At 40.1% G+C, this 19,868-nt stretch overlaps 1 protein-coding gene across 1 annotated transcript in view; it reads left to right on the plus strand.

Moving 5' to 3' along the window:
• The window catches only part of arhgef28a (Rho guanine nucleotide exchange factor (GEF) 28a), a 41,708-nt gene extending 27,279 nt beyond the window's left edge, over nt 1-14,429 (plus strand). Inside the window, exons 21-33 of the mRNA XM_062435120.1 lie at nt 55-305; nt 401-526; nt 654-771; nt 923-1,177; nt 1,312-1,388; nt 1,575-1,753; nt 1,883-1,974; nt 2,075-2,260; nt 2,887-3,122; nt 3,904-3,951; nt 4,626-5,144; nt 6,897-7,182; nt 11,963-14,429. Of these exons, the coding sequence (XP_062291104.1) occupies nt 55-305; nt 401-526; nt 654-771; nt 923-1,177; nt 1,312-1,388; nt 1,575-1,753; nt 1,883-1,974; nt 2,075-2,260; nt 2,887-3,122; nt 3,904-3,951; nt 4,626-5,144; nt 6,897-7,182; nt 11,963-12,138 (2,549 nt within the window). The 3' untranslated portion in view covers nt 12,139-14,429. The remainder of the gene's footprint in view (nt 1-54; nt 306-400; nt 527-653; nt 772-922; nt 1,178-1,311; nt 1,389-1,574; nt 1,754-1,882; nt 1,975-2,074; nt 2,261-2,886; nt 3,123-3,903; nt 3,952-4,625; nt 5,145-6,896; nt 7,183-11,962) is intronic.
• The last annotated feature ends 5,439 nt before the right edge of the window (nt 14,430-19,868 follow it).

Below are 19,868 nucleotides of genomic sequence, written 5' to 3' on the forward strand. Positions count from 1 at the left end.
GGATATTTTAATGACACACACATTGAGCAGCTTTGTGTTGATCCCCTGACGCAGAGCTGATGCAGACTGAGGTTCACCACCTACACACTCTGCACATCATGGCAGAGGTTTTCCGGCGAGGTATGAAGGAGGAAGTGCAGCTTGACACAGAAGCGGTGGAGCGGGTCTTCCCCTGTCTGGACCAGCTGCTCCTCCTCCACCATGCCTTCTTCACTGCCTTGAAGGAGCGGCGACACAGCTCGGCCCAGCCACAGGGCCACAGGAACTACCTCATCCAACGAATAGGAGATGTCTTACTTCAACAGGTGAGCTGGGACTTTTGGGACTACCTTAATACCTTTGGCTAATAGATGGAAACCAGTGTGGGTATGAATAACTAGATTTATGTGTTTTTTTGCAGTTTTCAGATGAGAATGGAGAAAAAATGAAGCAGGTGTATGGAGAATTTTGCAGTCATCACAATGAAGCGGTCAGCTTTTTCAAAGAGCTCCAGCAGCATAACAAGAGATTTCAGAACTTCATTAAGGTACTTAACCTTCTCAAGGCATACATTTTTAGAAATTTAGCTTGTTTTAAATCAATGCTAAAATAAAAGCACCTTAACTATTCTGCTCAGGGAGATGTAGCATAACCTTTGATCTTACTTTTTCAAGCAACAAGGTAATAATTCATTGGTGCGACGGAAAGAGATCCCTGAGTGCATCTTACTGGTTACCCAAAGGATTACAAAGTACCCAGTGCTGCTGGAGAGGATCCTACAATATACCCAAGGTCAGTCATGTACTGCCCTCTGCTGGATACGTCCTCATATGGTCACCAAAACCAAGTGCTGGTCAATAACAGCATACTAAACCATGTTTCTGTTAGAAATATACAAGTAAAACAATCAGTTTTCATTATTTCTCCTTCCTGACTCATTCAGAAGAAACAGAGGACCATGCAGTCCTCTCCAAAGCACTTGTCCAGATTCGAGAGGTGATTGCAGCTGTGGACTTGAGTGTCAGCGAGTATGAGCGGCATCAGAGGTTACAGGAAGTGTGGAACCGCATAGAGAATCGCAGCACAGCCAAGCTAAAGAACGGCCATACCTTCCGCAAGCAGGACATGATGGGTCTGGGACAAACCCTCAAACACCAGGGCCTGCTCCTGTGGAAGACCGCTACCGGCCGACTTAAAGGTGAGACCGACGTACACTCTGATGTTTAATGAATGCGTCCTTTCTGCATCCTTTTTACATTCATTTCCATGATGTTAATAGATAATCATGCTTGAGACATGGTAATGTATTCTGGCCTGTCCTCACTTCCACAGATGTCCTGGCACTCCTTCTCACAGATACTCTCATCTTCCTACAAGAAAAAGACCAGAAGTATACATTTGCAACTGTGGTACGCAGCACTAATCATGTCGCTTTGATCTGAAGGAGACAAATACCCAGCTGTAACAGTAATCAGCTGTGTCTCGGTTATAATGTTACACCCTATTACCTGTTCTGATAGAATGACTTGTTTTGTGTTAGGCCATTACCGCCTTATGTATAACCATATTTTTTCCCCACTTTTAATGTGCTTCAGGATCAGAAGCCTCCTGTCATTGCACTGCAGAAGTTAATAGTGCGAGAAGTAGCAAATGAAGAGAGAGGCATGTTTCTGATCAGCGCATCAGCCGCCGGGCCAGAAATGTACGAGGTCCACACATCGTCCAAAGAGGAACGAAATACCTGGATGAGGCTCATTAGAGAGGCTGTGGAGAGGTGCATATATGTTTGTGTTTTATGTTTGTTTGTAAACTGAAGAAAAACAAGGATACTGAAAACAAAATGTTCAGATTTTCCTGTGAATAATTTGTCCAATCATCTGTTTAATGATCTGTCTCTGTCCAGCTGTCCGGAGGAAGAAGAAGAATACACAAGTGAATCTGAAGAGGAGAAGCGAGTTGCTGAGGCTCGTATTCAGAAGATCCATAAAATACAAGGTAACCAGGAATTCAAAGATTTTTTTTTTTAAATATTTATTACCTATGAGTTAATATTTCATGATTCTTAAACCTTGAACCATATAAACTTGTGTATTAGAGAGTCTGATGAGCCAGGACCAGCAGATCTGCTCCAGCCTGGAGGAAAAGCTGCAGATCTTTGCAGAGCTCTCTGCTCTGAGTGGGAGGACGGAGGCTTCTCTGATTGAACCGCGACTGCTCGTCCAGCCGCACTCAGAGGAGCCGCCCCAGGCTGCTGCGCTGCTGGCTGCAGCTCTGCAAGAAGGTGAAACATTTTGCACTTGCCGTACAGTTTCATAACAAACACAGACACACAGTGTTATTTTGGCCTGCAGCTAAGAATATTTTCATTACTAATCAATCTGACTATTGTTTTCCTCATAAATTATTTCATCTATAAAACATTGGAAAACTGTGAAAGCCATTTCTTTGCTTTTTACATTCCCAAATTGGAATGGGTAGGACTGGATTTAGGTTACCATAATTTAAGAAACACCAATGTCACACAATTGAGAAGTTACTACCATCAAATGTTTTTATGTTTTTGCTTGAAAAGTTACTTAATAAATGAATGAATTATTAAAATAGTGGCAAATTAATTTTCTCTTTTCCAACTCATTGTTTCAACTCTAGTTTATGTATTTTGGGCAACATAAAAGAAATATACAAATAACATACACAAATGTTGGCTTACTAAACTTGACAAAGATTTTTTCGACTTATTAGTTCAGAGATCATTTGAAATATCTTTCAATCTGATAAAGAAATGCAATCTTATTTTTAATCACTCAAACACTCAAACCCAACTACACGCCAAACCTCACAGTATAAGTACATGAACTTATGCTCACATTCAAACTTACCTTCACACTTGTTGTTGTTGTTTCCCAGCTGAGAACCTTAAAGCCGCACTGTCCTCCAAGGTCTGTTCCCCATCCAGTCACAGCTCTGACTCCGACATAGACTCTGTGTTTCCTGTCAGCCCTGTTACACTTGAGGAACCCCCATCAGACCCAGAGGCCTCACCAAGGGACCCTGAGGCCAGTGAGAGGAGTTGGGCCGAGGCGGTTGTACTTCAGTCCCCGACTCACTTGCAAAAAACAGACACAGATGACATTGACTTTAAGGTACGCCACATCTCCTGTTACAGTGTATAAAATGAATTTTGTTAATAGATATTTTTTTGTTTGACCTCATGATACAAATTGAAATTGTAAATTAAACACATAAGTTTTGAGTTAAATATTAATACAGCAATATGATATTATGTTTTCCCCATTACTGTAGTTCTGCTGGAGGTATTGTAGAGGTATTATGGGTCATTATAGCCTCTTACAGCCTGCATCTGAACGTCACCTCTTTCCATTTCTTCCCAGATGTGTGGCTCAAGATTGCCAGTTGTTTTAATAATTCAGGACAGTCTATTAGAATTACATTTCAGTTGTAATGTAATGAATCATTGATAAGCTCATAATAAAAGAAGAAGTCCATTTAGCCCCCAAAGGTATTGTGTCATTAAAAATGGATATGGAGACTTATTCCAATTACTATGCCGCATTTGTGCTACCGTTTGCAGATTTTTGTGACCTGTGAGGTAAATGACTCTGAAAACAGAGAGTAATTTTCTTATCGGCTGCCTTGTGATCATTTAAATCTGAACAGCGTTGTAGGACACTATGCAGCCTCAAGGGGGTGCAAATGTTTCATGAATGCAACACCCCTTGCTTGCCTTGAGAGGAAAGTATTGAGGAAAAAAGTGAGCATTTTAGTTCCCAGTGAATAAATTGTGAAGTGAAACTCATTATTTTGCAGGAAAACTGTGACATGAAAATTTAAAAAAAAGAAGACATGAAAATCACAGCAGTGTTTTTAATCTGATATGTTTTGTGTGGTTTCATCCATTTTCAGGTTGCTCAAAGTGTTCAAAGCCTCACCCAGTTACTCTACAGTCTGCAGGTGAGTGTATTATTCTGTATAGATTCACCTTTTATCCTGTTTATAGCCCCCCATCTATTTTATTATCCAGTCAGCAAGTCAACAAACAAACCTCCTCTGTTCTCAGTATGAAGAAATACATGCTACGTCGGTGTCTTACTCAGTGAAGATGAAGGTTTATTATGTGTCTGCACACTCCTGATTCAGTAAACAGAATCAACACTCTGCTCAGCTGTTTGAAGCCAAAAGTAGTGAGCTGCAGGAGGAAGGATCCTACCAATCTGTTTTCTGCTGAAAGGCATAAGATGATCTATTGTTTCACTATACTGTACACACACTGCTCTTTGCTATAAAATGTAAATTTATGTAGGGAGAGTGTGTGTATGTGTGTGTGTGTGTGTATTTGCATAAGTGCATGTGTGTGCACACTTTTGCCTATCTGTGCAGGTTTTGATCACAGAGCCATTTTCATATTCAAAGTTCTGTATCCCTTCTTGCACATATACCTGAAAACCTCCGTTCTGCCAGCTGTTGTTGGATCGACCCAGTAAAGCACTATCACAGTTCCGCCATATTTTGCCATTCAAATCATCATCTTTTACTGCTTGTTGTGAAGATACACATGTGGTCAAAGTGGTCGTTGAGCTTTGCATTTTCATGAATCCCATCTCTGTGCCTTTCCGTCTGTGCGCCAGGCCGCAGTGACCATCCAGGACAGCTGTTATGAAGTCCAGAAGCTCCTCCTCCAAGAGAATGGGCGCCCTTCCCCCTGCCCCCAGCGACCCCACCTTCCGAGCATCCGGGGCAACACCTTACAAGAACAGGAGAAGCATCGCAACCTGGAGAAGAGGAAGGAGGAGATGGCGGCGGCTCAGCGTCTCCAGGGCCGGCTGCGCCAAGAGAAGGAGCGCTGGGAGAAGGAGTGCCAGGCCAGGGAGAGCCAGCAGGGGGAGCAGGAGAGCAGGCTGGAGGAGAGGGAGAGGCAGTGCCACCTGGAGGTGGAGAGGCTGAGGCGAGAGAGGGAAGAGCTGGATGAACAGTTGGAGGAGTACCAGCAGAGTCTGGAGCGGCTCAGGGAGGGCCAGAGGAGTGTGGAGAGGGAGCGTGAGCGGCTGGAGAACCAGCAACAGCTGCTCCAAAACTGGAGGCACGGCCGGCAGAGGAGCCTGCCCACTGTGATTCCTCACATGGTCATCCCTCTAGATGAGCAGCAGGTAAGGGTGGAACACAACTGACAGTTTTATTTTCTTTCTTTTGTATACGGGTTTCACAATAACAAATGAGGTTTAAACTGAGAGCTTTGTAATGCTGCTGACTAAAGTTCTTGACCCTGACTGTGAGGTTGATATGCAGTCTTTATGGAGCCCTTGGCTACAGCTATTAATGAGAAGCTTTTCTCAGACAGCTATCAGCCTGAGTTACGCTGGTTCACTCATTTACACAAGCAGCTCAATCCCCTCTTGATATATGACCTGCGATAATGAGAGCTATTTCAGCATCATTTGTCTTAGTGCTCCAGCAGCTCCACTCACCAATAAACATCTTAATGATTGATGATAATTAAACCGTTGCAAATAAAAGCTCCGACAAAATAATTAAAACCAGAGGCACGCAGCCCAAGAAACCAATCAATCGTGTCCAAAAGGACTTAAATTATCGACACTTTGTTTGAAAAGCACTACAGAGAATTGTCCCCCGCTGCTGGAAGGCATGGAGGATAAAGCGCGCACTGTTCTCTGTGCCCTTTAAGTCTCAATGTACTTCACATGGAAAAAGCCGCACTGGTGAGGCTAATACATCAATGTGAGCCTTTCCTGGGTACAGCTTTTATGTTGCTCAGTTCAGCAGGTGTGACGGTTCAAAAGACACACACAGAAAGTACTCGAATGGACAGCCAAATGAGCAGACTCGTGTTACAATGTTCCCTCTCTCCCTCTCTCCCTCACTGATTTACACACCACCTTGCGCTTTTCAATGGCTAGACGTGATGAGGCTCTCTTGGCTTTTTGCAAGCTTATTTATTTCCATTCATTATTTTTAGTCAGTGTGGAGTCTGCATTAACAGCAGTGGTCCAACAAAGGCGAGCAGAGGCAGTGGAGGTCCTAATGTTCCCTTGCTAATGTTGTAGCCCGAAGCAGCAGTTCACAGGGTCAGGGACAGATTGAATGACGTACACTCACACCTGCTCTGAGGTACTTTGTAATTAGCTACGGTGGTTCAGCTCAGCAGAGAAAAGGCCATGTTGATGTGAAGATGAGACAGACGAGAGGACAGGAGGAGGGACTTGGGAATTGACTAAACTGCAGCAGTGACACCATTTAACATGCATTAAAGGGTCAGTTAAACCAAATTAAAAGAATAAAAAGTAACACAGCAGCTAACATTTTTAAGGAAAAAATACATGCTGTTTTATAATTTGACATTCAAAACCACACACTGAAAGACTAATTGTCAGGAGTCTCATTTATTTTAGATTTTTTTGCAAATTAACCACTCTGTATGAACCCAGATATAATGAGTGGGTGTTCACCAAATAAACCAACACTAAACTCTTTTTTGCTGTGTTTTCTTACCACCCACTGTGTAAAATATCCTCAAAATGTACCATTATATGACTGTAAATTACTCTAGCACTAGCAAATTAGCGAATTAAGGCCCTGAAAATAAACTATTAACTAACTTTCTTTTCTCATCACTAAATAGGAACATTGATTTTTTTGTAATTTGGGTGACCGGCTCCTGTAATTCTTTTGAATTAGAGCTTTTTAGAGAAATTGATCTACATGTGTAGCAAGAGAGCCTTTTTTAGGTTTCATTAGTTATATTTCCTGAACCCGCGTGTAGGTGGGAAACCATCCAAACACCAACTATCTTGCTTCAGAGAATCTCATCAGGGCAAAAACATGAGCTTCCTCTGAATTTCAGCTTTTCTGAATATGACGGTGACATTTGCTCTCTCCCTCAGGAGTCTGCACCAAGTCAGCCCAGAGACCATGCTGGTAACGGCTCCGTGTTCGTGAACGAGGCTGCGTTCGGCAGCGCCAGCCTCAACAACCGCCACGTCCGCCACAAAGGAAATGACCCCCGCGCACACAATTGTCTCAACACCCTGCTGGCAAGATCCAACAGCAGACAGCCCTCCAGAGCTAAGACCCAACACAATCCGCACTCAGACTCACAGGGATGGACGATGGGGACCGGATACTTGTACAGTCCTGCAGGAAGACTCGGACTGGAGCAGTTGCCCAGTGGTAAGAATTACTACTAAGTCCATATTTTATCATTTGTTATAGAAGGGAAGTTAAGTGCAAGATTCGAATTGAATGGCACGAGACTCTGTAATTATAGATGGTTTCATTTGTTTGTTGGCTGTCTGGTTTGTTGATACATTTTTGTTTTTATTTATTCAAGACAGTAACATAAGAAACAATCAAAAGCAGAAATCACAGCTTACCCATAATTTCCAAATTAGTGAGGAAAAACGGATTTTTTCCTGGACACTGTTTGCTTGCTGTTAAGGGAAGTACTGTAAGTTAGAATAGAAATATCCACTAATGAAAGCATTAAAGGACGCGTTCACAATTTTTCAAGTCTGCCTTAAAACAACAGTCAGGTGCCCAAATAAACACTGACACATGTTTTGCTTGCTGTAATCATTCCTCCTGTTCATAACGGCTATTAAGAGATTCCTTCATAATGCATTTGCAATGTAAGTGATGGGGGATCACAGCCATCCGTTTGTACAAAACTGTTCATTTAAAATTACTATGAGGCTTTAGCCATCCTATTAGTCAAATCAAGTCAATATATTTCATAGTAACAGTATTTTTAGTGGTAAATGTCTTCTTTTTGTTATAATCATTCCACCGTTTTTAATTACTATATATATTTTTAATATCCTGTATCTTGGTGCGACATTACACTATCTAAACTGCATCTCCTATTGGACATTAATACGCTATGTTATCATACTGTCTTTGCTTCTCAACAAAAACAAGAAATCTGCAACTTGTGAGAATGTAAACAAACACTGCCTACGCTGGTTTCGCCTATGTGTGTGAGAGCATACTGTACACACACACACACGCACACACATGCACACACATACTCCGCTCTCAAGGCTGTATCCCTGGTGAGGCCTTGTCTGTTCTTCCTCTCAGTATCTCCTGACAAACCCCCCCCCCCCCCTTCCTCTCCACCACCAGCACATCCACTTGCACCAGCAGTGAGCAGGGGTCCTCGCCTGGCAAAGGAAAAGAAAATCAATGGTTTCTTTATCTATCGACTGTCAGGGTAGACAACAGCACGTGAATCACAGTTCACAGGCGATGGCTGACTGATTGGGACATCGATCTAAAAAAAATCTTTACAGAACTCATTACAGCATGACTTGTCATCGCATCAGGCGAAAGGGGGGAGGGGCGAGGTTGTGGAATGAGAGATGCAGACAGGTATTAATATGAGTTTCACTCAGGAGGTGTCAGCGACATTCTCACACTCACTCGTCCCCATTCATCCATTCATGCACCGTTCATTCAAATAATGATGACAGGCAGGGAAAATTACAGGTTACATGCGACTTAGCTCTTGTAAAAATAGGATCAGCGTTAACTGCGGCTGATGCACAGTTTCTGGTATTGTTTGCCAGCTAAAGCAGGCAGCACATTCTCATCGATCAGCTTATTAACCTTTCCTCATTAATGAGCACACAAGTGAGTTCCAGTGAAAATCTGAGTCACTTGTTAACAAGCCTGGGGTGTGTACTTGGTTGCAATAAACAACACAGGGTGCATTCTAGCTGACATTTACTCACAATGCATTCCTCAGTGGATCCCATGAGGGCCTGCGATTGGATACTGAATAAAATCCTCCAAACTCCACACAATTTCATGCTGAATTTAAACCTCTCCAAGGAGAAACTTTTGTATTTTATGTGCAATCTCAGATTTGAAAAGCTCCTTTCCTACCATGTACGGGAATATGTGTTGCCTGGTATGTCGAGAAACCTGGCATCTCTTTCTTCTTTTTTTTTGGAACAGAAAAGAGAAGAAATCTCTTTCAAATGCAAATTCACCATTGTGCCGCCAGTCACACGGATCAAAGTATGATCTCACTTCTCATCCTCACCTGAGCATGTGAAGATTTATTCTCACACACACACACACACACACACACACACACACACACACACACACATGCACACCCTTTTTCATTCAGTGGATTTCCATAATTTGTCTCTGCACAATATAATCTCGGGAAACCAGTTATATGGAATTTTTCAAAATGACGTCTCATCTGATGAGTTGTATTAGGTTTTTGTTGCTCACCTTTTCACACAAAGGAGATGAGCATGATGAGTCGGCTGAAGGAGACAAGAGAGATGAAACTGGTGCACTTTACAGTATGTAGATTAACGCATACCTTTTATAATTCTTCTATTATTACTCCCTATGTGGGAACCAAACCTGCTGTGTGACTTTTGAACAAAGCATTGAGCCATGCTGTAATACAAATGATTATTTTGCTCATCATTGAGATCACGATTACTCACACATGTTGGATTCTTAACTGCTTTCTTTAAATAGCATTTGCTGTTTGTGTTACAGCTTATTAATAATGCTAAAACTGTATTACTTCATGGACAAAGCTCTGAGACAAGGATTGAGTGACTTTTTTTCATCTGGCTGCACCCTGATGTCTCATCTATCAGAGACCAGGCCTATATGGTGGCTAACAGAGCTACTCTAACAGACTCCTATATAATTAATCAAACAGAGACACTTTCCTACAGGGACACAATGAGGCAATTTATAGTTCACGCCATCTGTTACCATGACAGCACACCTGCCCTAATGTTCGACAGCACCCACCATGCACACAAATGTAAGAATGTAAGCACACGCGCACAGACGCATTCCCAACCAGAAACCACCCACACAAACAGTTTCTCTTTGATATCCTTTAATTCAATAATACTGTTATTGATCCTTGAAGAGAAAGCCCCTTATCACGACAGCAGTAGCGTGCCTGAAGGTGGTAGGGATATAATATTTTTAAATCTTTGTAATCTGGTTTAAGGCTTGTCTCACCAAGATCTTGGTTGTTTATCATTCCTAATTTCCGGTCCCTGGTTTCCTCATCTCTTCTTGTCAGCTGTCAAGTGTGAGGAGGCAGATGTCGGCGAATCCCGACCATGATGACAGATTATGCTGACAAAGATAATGACAAAACTGACAACTTTAAGTAGAGAGGAAATGATGGATATCTTGGAAATCTTTGTTTTCTTTCCGAGGGTCCTATTTTAATCACGCGAGTGCAAAAAGCAACTGCTATTTTGGTCCATGTAGGTGCTGCAGTGCAAAGGGCAAAAGGGCTTGGTGAAATAGAATATAAAGCGGAAGGTGCTGTGATTAATAAATACAATCTCAGCCAGTTACATTACTGCTCTCATAGATCTGAAACAGCTGTGCCACTCAGTCAGAAAGATGCCTCTCAAGGAAATGATATCGCTGTTTGGATGGTGTAGAGAGATACAAAGTGACACCTCAAATCTACAGCCAGAGGTGGACGGTGTTGGTTTTTACAGTTAATTAGTGCATGACGATTTAAATAACTATTAAATCTATCTCATGCAGTACATTTTCACAACGTATTGAAATTGACATGACAACACTGTTTGCACTATATTTATTTAATGAATCAAACACGAGACGTCACATCTGGTGTAAAGAGTGTTGGAAAGGAGAAATTGGTGCACAGGACTGATGAGTAATATGACGCCTCCCATGTAAACAGCAGACGTGACTGTACGTGATTTAATGAAGGCAAACAGTGGACAGTCTTGTATATTGGCACTGCGCCCTGGCATGGCACTTCTGAAATCTATTGCTGCAGATTTATCAATTTATCCATCCTGCTGCCTTCAGATGAACTGAAGGAGAAGCTTTTCTTACAATATAAATTATATATTTAGATAAACACATTGTTTAGTTGTTTTATTAAAATAGTATATTTACAGTTTAAAAACATATTTTTAAGACATATAAAATACTTTTCCTGGACTAATAATTTGTGTCTGATATGGTTTGTCCCTAAAAAGATATAATAACTTAACTAACATACAGATTTTTTAAAATTACATCCACTCCTGGATCTATTAATATTGCAAATATTTTTATTTTCAGTCGTTTAAGTGTGCACAATTGAAATGTTCCTTTTCTATTGTTGCATACTGAACCACCACTCCAAAAAAAGTTGTGCTGTCATAAATCATGCTCTTAAAAACATTGAGAGAGAAACTTTCCAGTTTCAGCTGATGAATGTGAAAACAGCCCTCTAGTGTCAAACTCCAGGGACTTTAAATGTGACTGCTTTATCTGTAAATAAATACGTCTTTACGAGGATTTTATTCCCTGGAGTGTGGATGAAGTTTTGAAACATAATTTAGACTGTCATGTTAAGCAGCAAGCAAAACATACTTTTGAGTGGAGGGGGACCATTATTTTGTTATTACTGTGCATTTGCTTGTAGTATAGTTTGCAGTGTGTTGACATGTGTGCAGCACTGGGCACCAAAATACCACACAGATGGGCAAAGCAAATTTCAAGCTCTGGAAAATACCATACCAGAGTGTTACTTGCGCTGATCGTAGCACCATCACGAAAATAGGGCCCTAAATATAATGCTCAGGGTGCAGGAGGAAGCAGCAGTCTGGGCTGCAGCAGCTGTGGTTGATCTATATACAGTAGGTGATAGTGTGCTAAGCAATTAGATTGAGCTCATTAAACAAGTGGCTTCATGTCTCATCCTGGTGATTATTTATCATTTCATAGTAAATGATGAAGTCTCTTTAGTTTGACTTCAATCAGATTATATTCATTTATCTGGTTTCCTTCTATTTCATCCATCTTCCCTTCATTTTTCCAGGGTTTTATTACAGTTATGAGCTAACAGTGTATTATTTATCAGTGGCAGTAGCAGCATTTGCTCTACACAAAGTATTCATGCTGTGTTTTTCTTTTGCCCTCTCAGATCATAACAGTCACAGCTACATCGGGGAGACCTGGTCGTCAACAGCAAGCGGAGCTGACCCGTATCCGGTCCTCCCGCATCCCACTGACCCTCAGTTGGACCTCAGCGCACTGGTTTCCTTGGAGACTGACAGCGGTGGGGAGGAGGGCAGGGAAGAAACCATTGTGTACCTCTGAATGTTAATACATTTCAGACTCTTGAAACACCAACCCAGCACTTGGAGGAAGATCATGACGCATCAGAATCAGGACTGAACCCAGGGAAGCATTTCTCTGTATAAACAGTTGTCTTGTACAGCATTTGTGTTTCGTTTGTTTTTTTTTTTTCATATTTGAAAGATTGTTTTTGTTTTCTTTTTTGTAACATGGAGAGTTACTGGAAACACGGACTGAGAAACAGAGATAAAGAAACTGAGGTTGTTTCAGATTTAATCTCACATGTGTCATGCACCTTAGCTCAAGGCACCATACTGTGTTCAATGTCTATTTTCTGTTTTTTGTGTGTGTGTGTGGGGTCTTTATTGACTGCCTGGGCCCCTGCAGCCCCACCTTTCCTTCTTCCCCCCTCTCTGCGCCTCACTGCCCCCCCCCCCCCTTCTTTCTTTTCTCAGGTCCCACATATCTCATCCCTCAAGCTGTGTATTTATTAAATTTACCACAGAGGGAGAAAAAGCGTACACCCAATATCAGCGAAACATCAGGCTGCATCTCCCTAGCGGGTGATTGTCTTGCCTTGGAGTAAACAGCCCCTCTTTGGTTTATCAGAGAGGCTCTGTTTATTTACAAGCCGAGCATAACGTGAAGCACAAAACATTAGAATTGAAAGATGAGGTGTGACAGCGTCAGTCCCACGTTTTTCAGACTCGCTGCCTGTGGCCATCATTTATTCCTTTTTATCTGGAGCATGTATTTCTTGTTAAGAGAAGGGAGCGCAGATGTTGATTTAAGAAAGATGTTGCAGCTGTGCTAATATGTCAGTTTTATCGGAGCACAGAAATCCAAGCTTCTTTTGAGTGCAGCTGTTACTGCTAAATGTAAAAAGGGACTTGTGGTGCAGGAACATGTTGGGATGTCAGTTGGCTCACCACTTTTGTCCAGACTTAAATACATCTATCAAATGGATTGCCATGAAATTTTGTACAGACATTCATGATCCCCAGATGATTAATCTTAATTAATTTGGTGATTCCTTAACTTTTTCTTCTAGTACCAGATTGCCATGAAATTTGGTAAAGGTTATTGGTAGGGGAAGCAAAGCTTTCATGAAATACTGAATCAATACGATCAGTAATTCGATTAAAAATAGTTTGTTGTTTCGAAGCATTTGATACGGTCAAAACATTTGCTGAGCAACTATTGATATTGCATTTGTATGGATGGATTAAATCTGATACCATGATGAAACAGTTAGTCAGAATAAAAGTGGTCTTTTTTTTTTTTCAGTCTACTATTTTAATGGACCACTTTTAAACAGTGTGCAGCTGCAACAGCGTGGTAAAGCGAGGCGCGGAAACATCTTGATGCAATGACTTTGCTTTGAAAGATCAATGCTGTGTTGAGCAGTCTGTGTCATGCATAACAAAACTAGTAAACACATCTACGTATATCCCGCTCAGGATGAATTGTAATAACTTTGGTGATCCTTAACTTTTCAACTAGCACCGTCTTCTGGTCTAAATTTAAATTTGTCCAGTACTTCATTGTATGACCAAATACCTGCAAAACTGACGACATTCCCATCTGCCTCAATTGTACTTTGTGTTCAGTGCTAATTAGCAAACGTTAGCATGGTAACACACTAAACTGAGATGGTGAACAATGCAAATATTAAAACTGCTGGACATCAGCATGTCAGCATTGCCATTACGATGTTAGCATGGTGAGATTAGCATTTAGCTCAAAATAACGCTGTGCCTACAGCCTTACAGAGCTGCTGGCTGTAGACTCTCAGTCTATTACTCTCTTTTTTTTTTTTTGCTTTATACAAACTGTAAAGGGTGAAAGACGTCCTAAAATTATTCTCAAGGCACCCTGAACCATATGAAGTGCCCTTATTGATACTGTCATGCTTAATGCTTAACTATTACACTTGAATATTCATGTGGTATATTTACATAATGTCTCTCATGGGCATTTTTATGTGTAGATAAGTCCCCTGTGCCAATGCTTTAAGTGTCCCTTGATGTTTTTTACAGATGCAAGAGATGAATTGGTTTAATTACTGTCATAGTTTCCTAATGGGACAATAAGGTAGTGGCAGTATTTTGATGTGAGTTTAGTACCATGTATATATGTGTGTGCTTTTATTTATTTATTACCATACAGGAGTTGTAATGTTTTACAGTGCTTTGTGAAGGGTATTGTATGTAGCAGTGTAACTGTGTAAACAGATGAACAGGTGTGTTTTCTTGCTGTGTGCTCATGTTTTATATATTCAGACATGACTGTATTGATAAAATTACTTTTGTGAAACAGTGCTGTGTTTTTATTGTGGCGATAAAAAAATGGGCTTTGTGAAGGTGTCGTTACAATAAAACTGTAAAAACTGGTTGAAACACAAATGTTCAGCTTGGGTACAAACGTCACTTTAGTTTTATGTCATTTGGCTCTGAATGTGAAGCGTCTCCAACAGTGTAAACAGATGTGCGGGAAAGCAACCGTTCAGTTGCCAGCAATGACAGGTGGCAGACCAGGTGCATGAATGTCAATGATTTCCTGTCTGACTGCACCTCTGAATCGCAATCACAAAATCCACCTTAGTACTGGGTCGAGCATGATATTTTGTGTAGCAAGAAACAACCTTGTCACCAAATTAGTGAGCCGTTACAGATTTTTCCAAAGACTTTCATGGCTATAAAGTTTAAAGTAAAACCTGTCTGTAAAGGCTAAAAATAAAAACAGAAACACCTCATTTGGAGTTCCCAGGCATGTTTGACAGCAGTAATGTATTTCATATGCTACATCTGTGCCTCTTTTGCTCTTCCTCTTTTAGACAGAAGATCAGATGCCTGAGATCAACAGGGTCCCTGCTCCAAACCAAATATGCACCTTATTATTTCTCCTATTTGGCACCACTGTAAATCCTATTACAAACACCCCATCCATTCCTTATCAAATACAATCTGACAATAAATTTAGCATTACTTAATGTCATTTGCAGGGGAAACCCACATAATTCATGCATTAATTACCACATATAGAATTGATTTTAGGATTTTAATTTAGACTTGATTAGGTCTGGTTGTTATTTAAAGGATTAGTGTGTAGGATTGAGTAGCATCTGATTTCAACTGAGTAGCATCCAAGCCCCTCCCTCCCTTTCCATTTGTGTAGGGGAACCTACAGTAGCTCAAACTTGTGAAAGAACATAAAAGGCCCTTTGTTTTGTCCTTTCTGGGCTATTGTAGAAAAATGGCGGGCTCCAAGGAAGAGGAACTGCCAAATCCATTCTTCCAGATGCCACTAAATTACTGCACCTTTAATCAGCTCCTCTGAACTTTATTGTTGTTTGACTGAAAAAAAGCAGAAGTTGATAAGCTGTTCAGTTCAACTGAATTGTTTTCATCTTTTGCATAATTTCTCTTTTATCTAAATCATTCTGTCAAGTTGTAATCTACTGGCCATCAAGATGTTGTGCCATCTTGATAAATCTGTTATTTGCATTGATTTTAACGTGTCTGATTTTAATATTTACACTGATAACGCCAAAAGCAGTGGTGCTAAAGCAGTTACTGCAGACTAGCTCAACTTGTACTGGTTCAAATCTGGTTTGCATGATAGAGACTATTTTGTAATTTACATAACAAACAACAACAAAAATAAGCATAATATGTTAGAGTTCCCTGAAGTTCAATCTGCGGGCCTCCTCTGTTTGATCTGTGCATGTTTCCACTACCTCAAATTACATTACAAAAACAAAAACCCTGCTCATATACAGTTAATACTCCAATTTATATCTGACTCACCGAGTAGTTAATAGACATGTGCTAACATTTCCTCCACTCGGACCCTAAAGGATAATTGTGGTGTTTTTCTGTATTTTTGGTGTTTTGTTGTTCTCAACAAATTAAATCTAAAGTACAAATTCATCAATGAACTGATTATACTAACAAATGTTGTCCAAAAACTATCAGAGTAGCCACACTGTTGCAGTGTTTCAACCAGTGGCTGAAAATTCAATATTCCAAATACTTTCAGAAGTATTTGCTAAAACCTTCAGTGCCAAGCTGTTTGAACAAAGTACTTGATTAAAAAAACATATCAATCTATATGTATATAGATGTACTATACTATTATACATCTTTAAATTAAGGGAACCAGTATACTTTGGGTTTTTCACAGCATTTGTTACCAGTAACAAATATACTGAATGAACCTCTTAAAGCTGCATTATAGTGAGAAGTAAAGGAAACACTTATTGACTAGCTGACATAGCTCCAGCTCATTCAGACTGCTGCTGATCTAAATTAAACTGTGGAATATGTAAACATCATTATACATTTCCTCAATCGCTATCCGCATCCTTTTGGCTGTTTGTGCCTTTTTCCGTCTTCTTTATGTGTTAAAGAATTTATTTTAAAGTTCCCCTACTAAATATTTAAGGCCCAAAATACGTCTCTCTGATCTCAGGTCATCTGGGACTGCTTTGCTTCTGCAAATCTGGAACAAACCTCTCGCATCGTCTAAATCTTTTCACTTTATTACTGCTTTATTAAACAGGGTTATTTTATTTTTTGCACTGCAACCACACTATAATATTTATATATGTGCCTAGTATTATTTTTATTTCATATTAGGTTATATAATTTATCATTTATTTTACTTTTACTTTCATCCCCTTTTGAATGTTTTAATGCGTTTTTATTCCTTTTATAAGCACTTGGCTTACCTGATCTTTAATACTGAAGATCATTTAAACCTCTGTTTGATCTTTTTTATAGTTCTGGTAGCCTTTCAAGAATCCATTATGCCTCTCACCTTTGCTGTTAAAACTGCGGAAATAAAATAGTGGAATACTTCGCCTAATCAGTTTTGAACCACTGTGTACGCTCCAGTGAGCAGCAGCATTTGCCACGATTTTATGGCCTATGCAGCTGCTATAATCCAAATGTTCCTGTGTTTTATGTGCCTGTGCAGCTTCTAGGGTTTTAGTTGGAAGCAAACCTGACGAAGGTGCAGAGCAGCTGTTTGAGGAGGTGCTGTTTGTGTTTGTGTTTGACAAAGAGAAGTGTTAAAAAGGTGTGGAAAGAGACGGTTCGATTGCATTTTACTATAGCGCAAGCTTTTTGTTTGCATATCATGGAGATGTGTCTATTATGTTTACATTGTGTGCATCTGTTTTGTGTTTGACAGGTGTGGTTGCACAAACAGGGGCATGTGCTCTTACTATCATGTAAATGCCAATCAGCCATCTGGATATTTCCAGTTTAGCTGACAAATTGACTCTTTCTGATGTCCTTCCCTGATAACGTTACAACACCTTTTCATTTCCTGATAACTTCACAAAGTGTAACAAGTTACTGATTTATATCTCTTTTCAGTCTGTTAAAGGTGGAGCCAGAAGTGTAAATATCCTGAAGTGAATTTTCCTTTCACCAAACCATGCACACTACACATTTCAGCTGAAATTAAATTAAATACTTTATAGATCCCTTAGAGGTTCTTTCCCTCTGCTTTGGACTGTGTGGATTCAATAATCAGAAATTGTTCCTTCCTCATTACACAGTAAGGAAAGCCCCGCTATATGTGGCCTCTGTCTGTCTCCCCTTGTTGTTTTTTAATGACCCCTGTGGAAGGTAACGAATAACACCGAAGGAAAAACCGATAAAGGGGAAACATATTATCGCTGAGTCATCTGCAAGGGTGAAACACGTGTTGCTACAGCCTTTCCCAAGGGGAAGTGTAATGATTTCTGTAGGCGCACAAAATAAACCTGCCCAGCCCAAATATAAATAACAGCCATTAAAGCTTATCCCAGTGAGGAATGCTTTTATGAGAAACCTGAACAATATACAGCATACAGGTTATTAGATTTCTCTTGAGGTGAAATATAGTGACAGGCTAGACTCAATATATATATATACAGACGGTTCACAACTGCAACTAGAGGAGAAAATCTATGGGTGACCGTAACAAAATGCTGTATATTTGTTTGCATTTTAAGACCAGGTTGCTCTGTCTAATGGAATGAGAATATGTTAAAGAACAAAATAGTTAAGTGCAAATTTAAGAATCCCTGTCAAATGTCTTTAAAGCCTTCTCACGCATGCAGTGTAACTTTTGAAGTGGCATTTTAATTGACGCATCCTCTGATCTTTACTTTTGACCCCGGCTTTAATTGGTCTCACTCATCACGTCCATTTAAAGTCACGCTCATCTCTCCCAGCTGTGTCAAGACCAAGTGCAATGCTGTTTACCCCAAAATAAATGCTAATCACAGCAGTTACACATCAGACAGGTTGAATGTCACAGCCACAAGATCTGGACTTCAAAGCAATGGCATGCATACATGTATACATGATGTGAAATGTCTGTTTAGGCCATGATAAGAAAGGCTACACAGTTTATAGGACATCCTTCCTTACTGCATGTCTGGCAAAATCACATTTGTAATTTCCTTAATAGATTTGTGTGTTTCCAGTTGGCCCTGATATAATATAATGAGCTGGATCCAGCATTAAAATGCCAACATCAAGGGCCAGATGAATGTTAATTGGTCCAGAAACAGAAATTAATAGTTATCATGCAATAAGCTACAATATGATAGCCAGAGCTGATTTTGTGGAGATTAAGAATATTGTTTTTGATTAAAAAAAGAGATTTAAATGAGGCTTTATTTACTCTTTAATGGTTAACTTAGGTTGAAGCAATCCATCCATGTTTGTTTGCTTTTCAGACATTTCCATAACACTTAAAGCCAAGTTTGATATATCAGAGCTCTGGGAAAAAAAACACATCCATCAGCTGGTGAGAGTTACGACTTGGATATGGGTTTTATAAGCTGGAAAATGGCAAATATGTTCCCTCTGTGTGACGTGAGCACAGCATCAGTCAGCTTGCAAACACTTATTATTAGACTGCCTTGCAAATTTCTAGTTGCTTACAAATGGCAATTTAATTTTTTCCACATTAATTCAGGCTTATAGATGAACTGTGTTTTCAACAAAGTGAGGGAGTGGTAGAGGGTTAACATTAGGTCACTTAGTGGTAGTGGGGATGTCAGTTTGCACTCCCGTAATGATACTTCATGGCCTAATTCTGTACCGCAACTTTTTACATAATATATTCATCATCCAATTTAAATGGTAATGATTATCTTAATAATAAGCAGACATACTGGGAAAGCACTCATCTGTCACATATGATTTCCACTTTTCCAGACTAAGGTTAGAGAGAGGTTAGAGAGATGAAGATGATAAGACACACAGCTTGACAAAAAGCAGACACAAACACGTACTGTATATCCTTGCTCATAGCAAAACATTTCTCCCGTTTGCTTTAGGTTAAGAAATATTCTATATTCACGGCATGTTAGCATGTCAAAAAGCAGTGGAATTGATAATCCATGGACTTCCAGAGGCTTCCAAGCACCCCAAAGTGCCAGAGGGTGAGCACAAATCAATACGAAAATTATAAATCCATGTCAACACTGCATTTGCTTCGTCTGTCCTTTTATTTCTCCTCTCCTCTAAACTGGTTCGCCCAAAGCACCAATTTGCATAAAGCTTGTCAACTATGATGTTTCGTCCTTGAAATGTTAATAATCTATCTTCTTAAGTTTTGAAGGAATGGTTAGAAAAAAAGTTTAAGATACAATCCACACATAGAGCATCTGTCAAGCCACCTGTTGGAGGCGTCTCTGCCGTCAACGGTGTATCATTTTTCACAACAGGCTGTTTCTGTGGAAG

Source organism: Scomber scombrus, chromosome 15 (genome assembly GCF_963691925.1).
Source record: "Scomber scombrus chromosome 15, fScoSco1.1, whole genome shotgun sequence".
Lineage (NCBI taxonomy): Eukaryota > Metazoa > Chordata > Actinopteri > Scombriformes > Scombridae > Scomber > Scomber scombrus.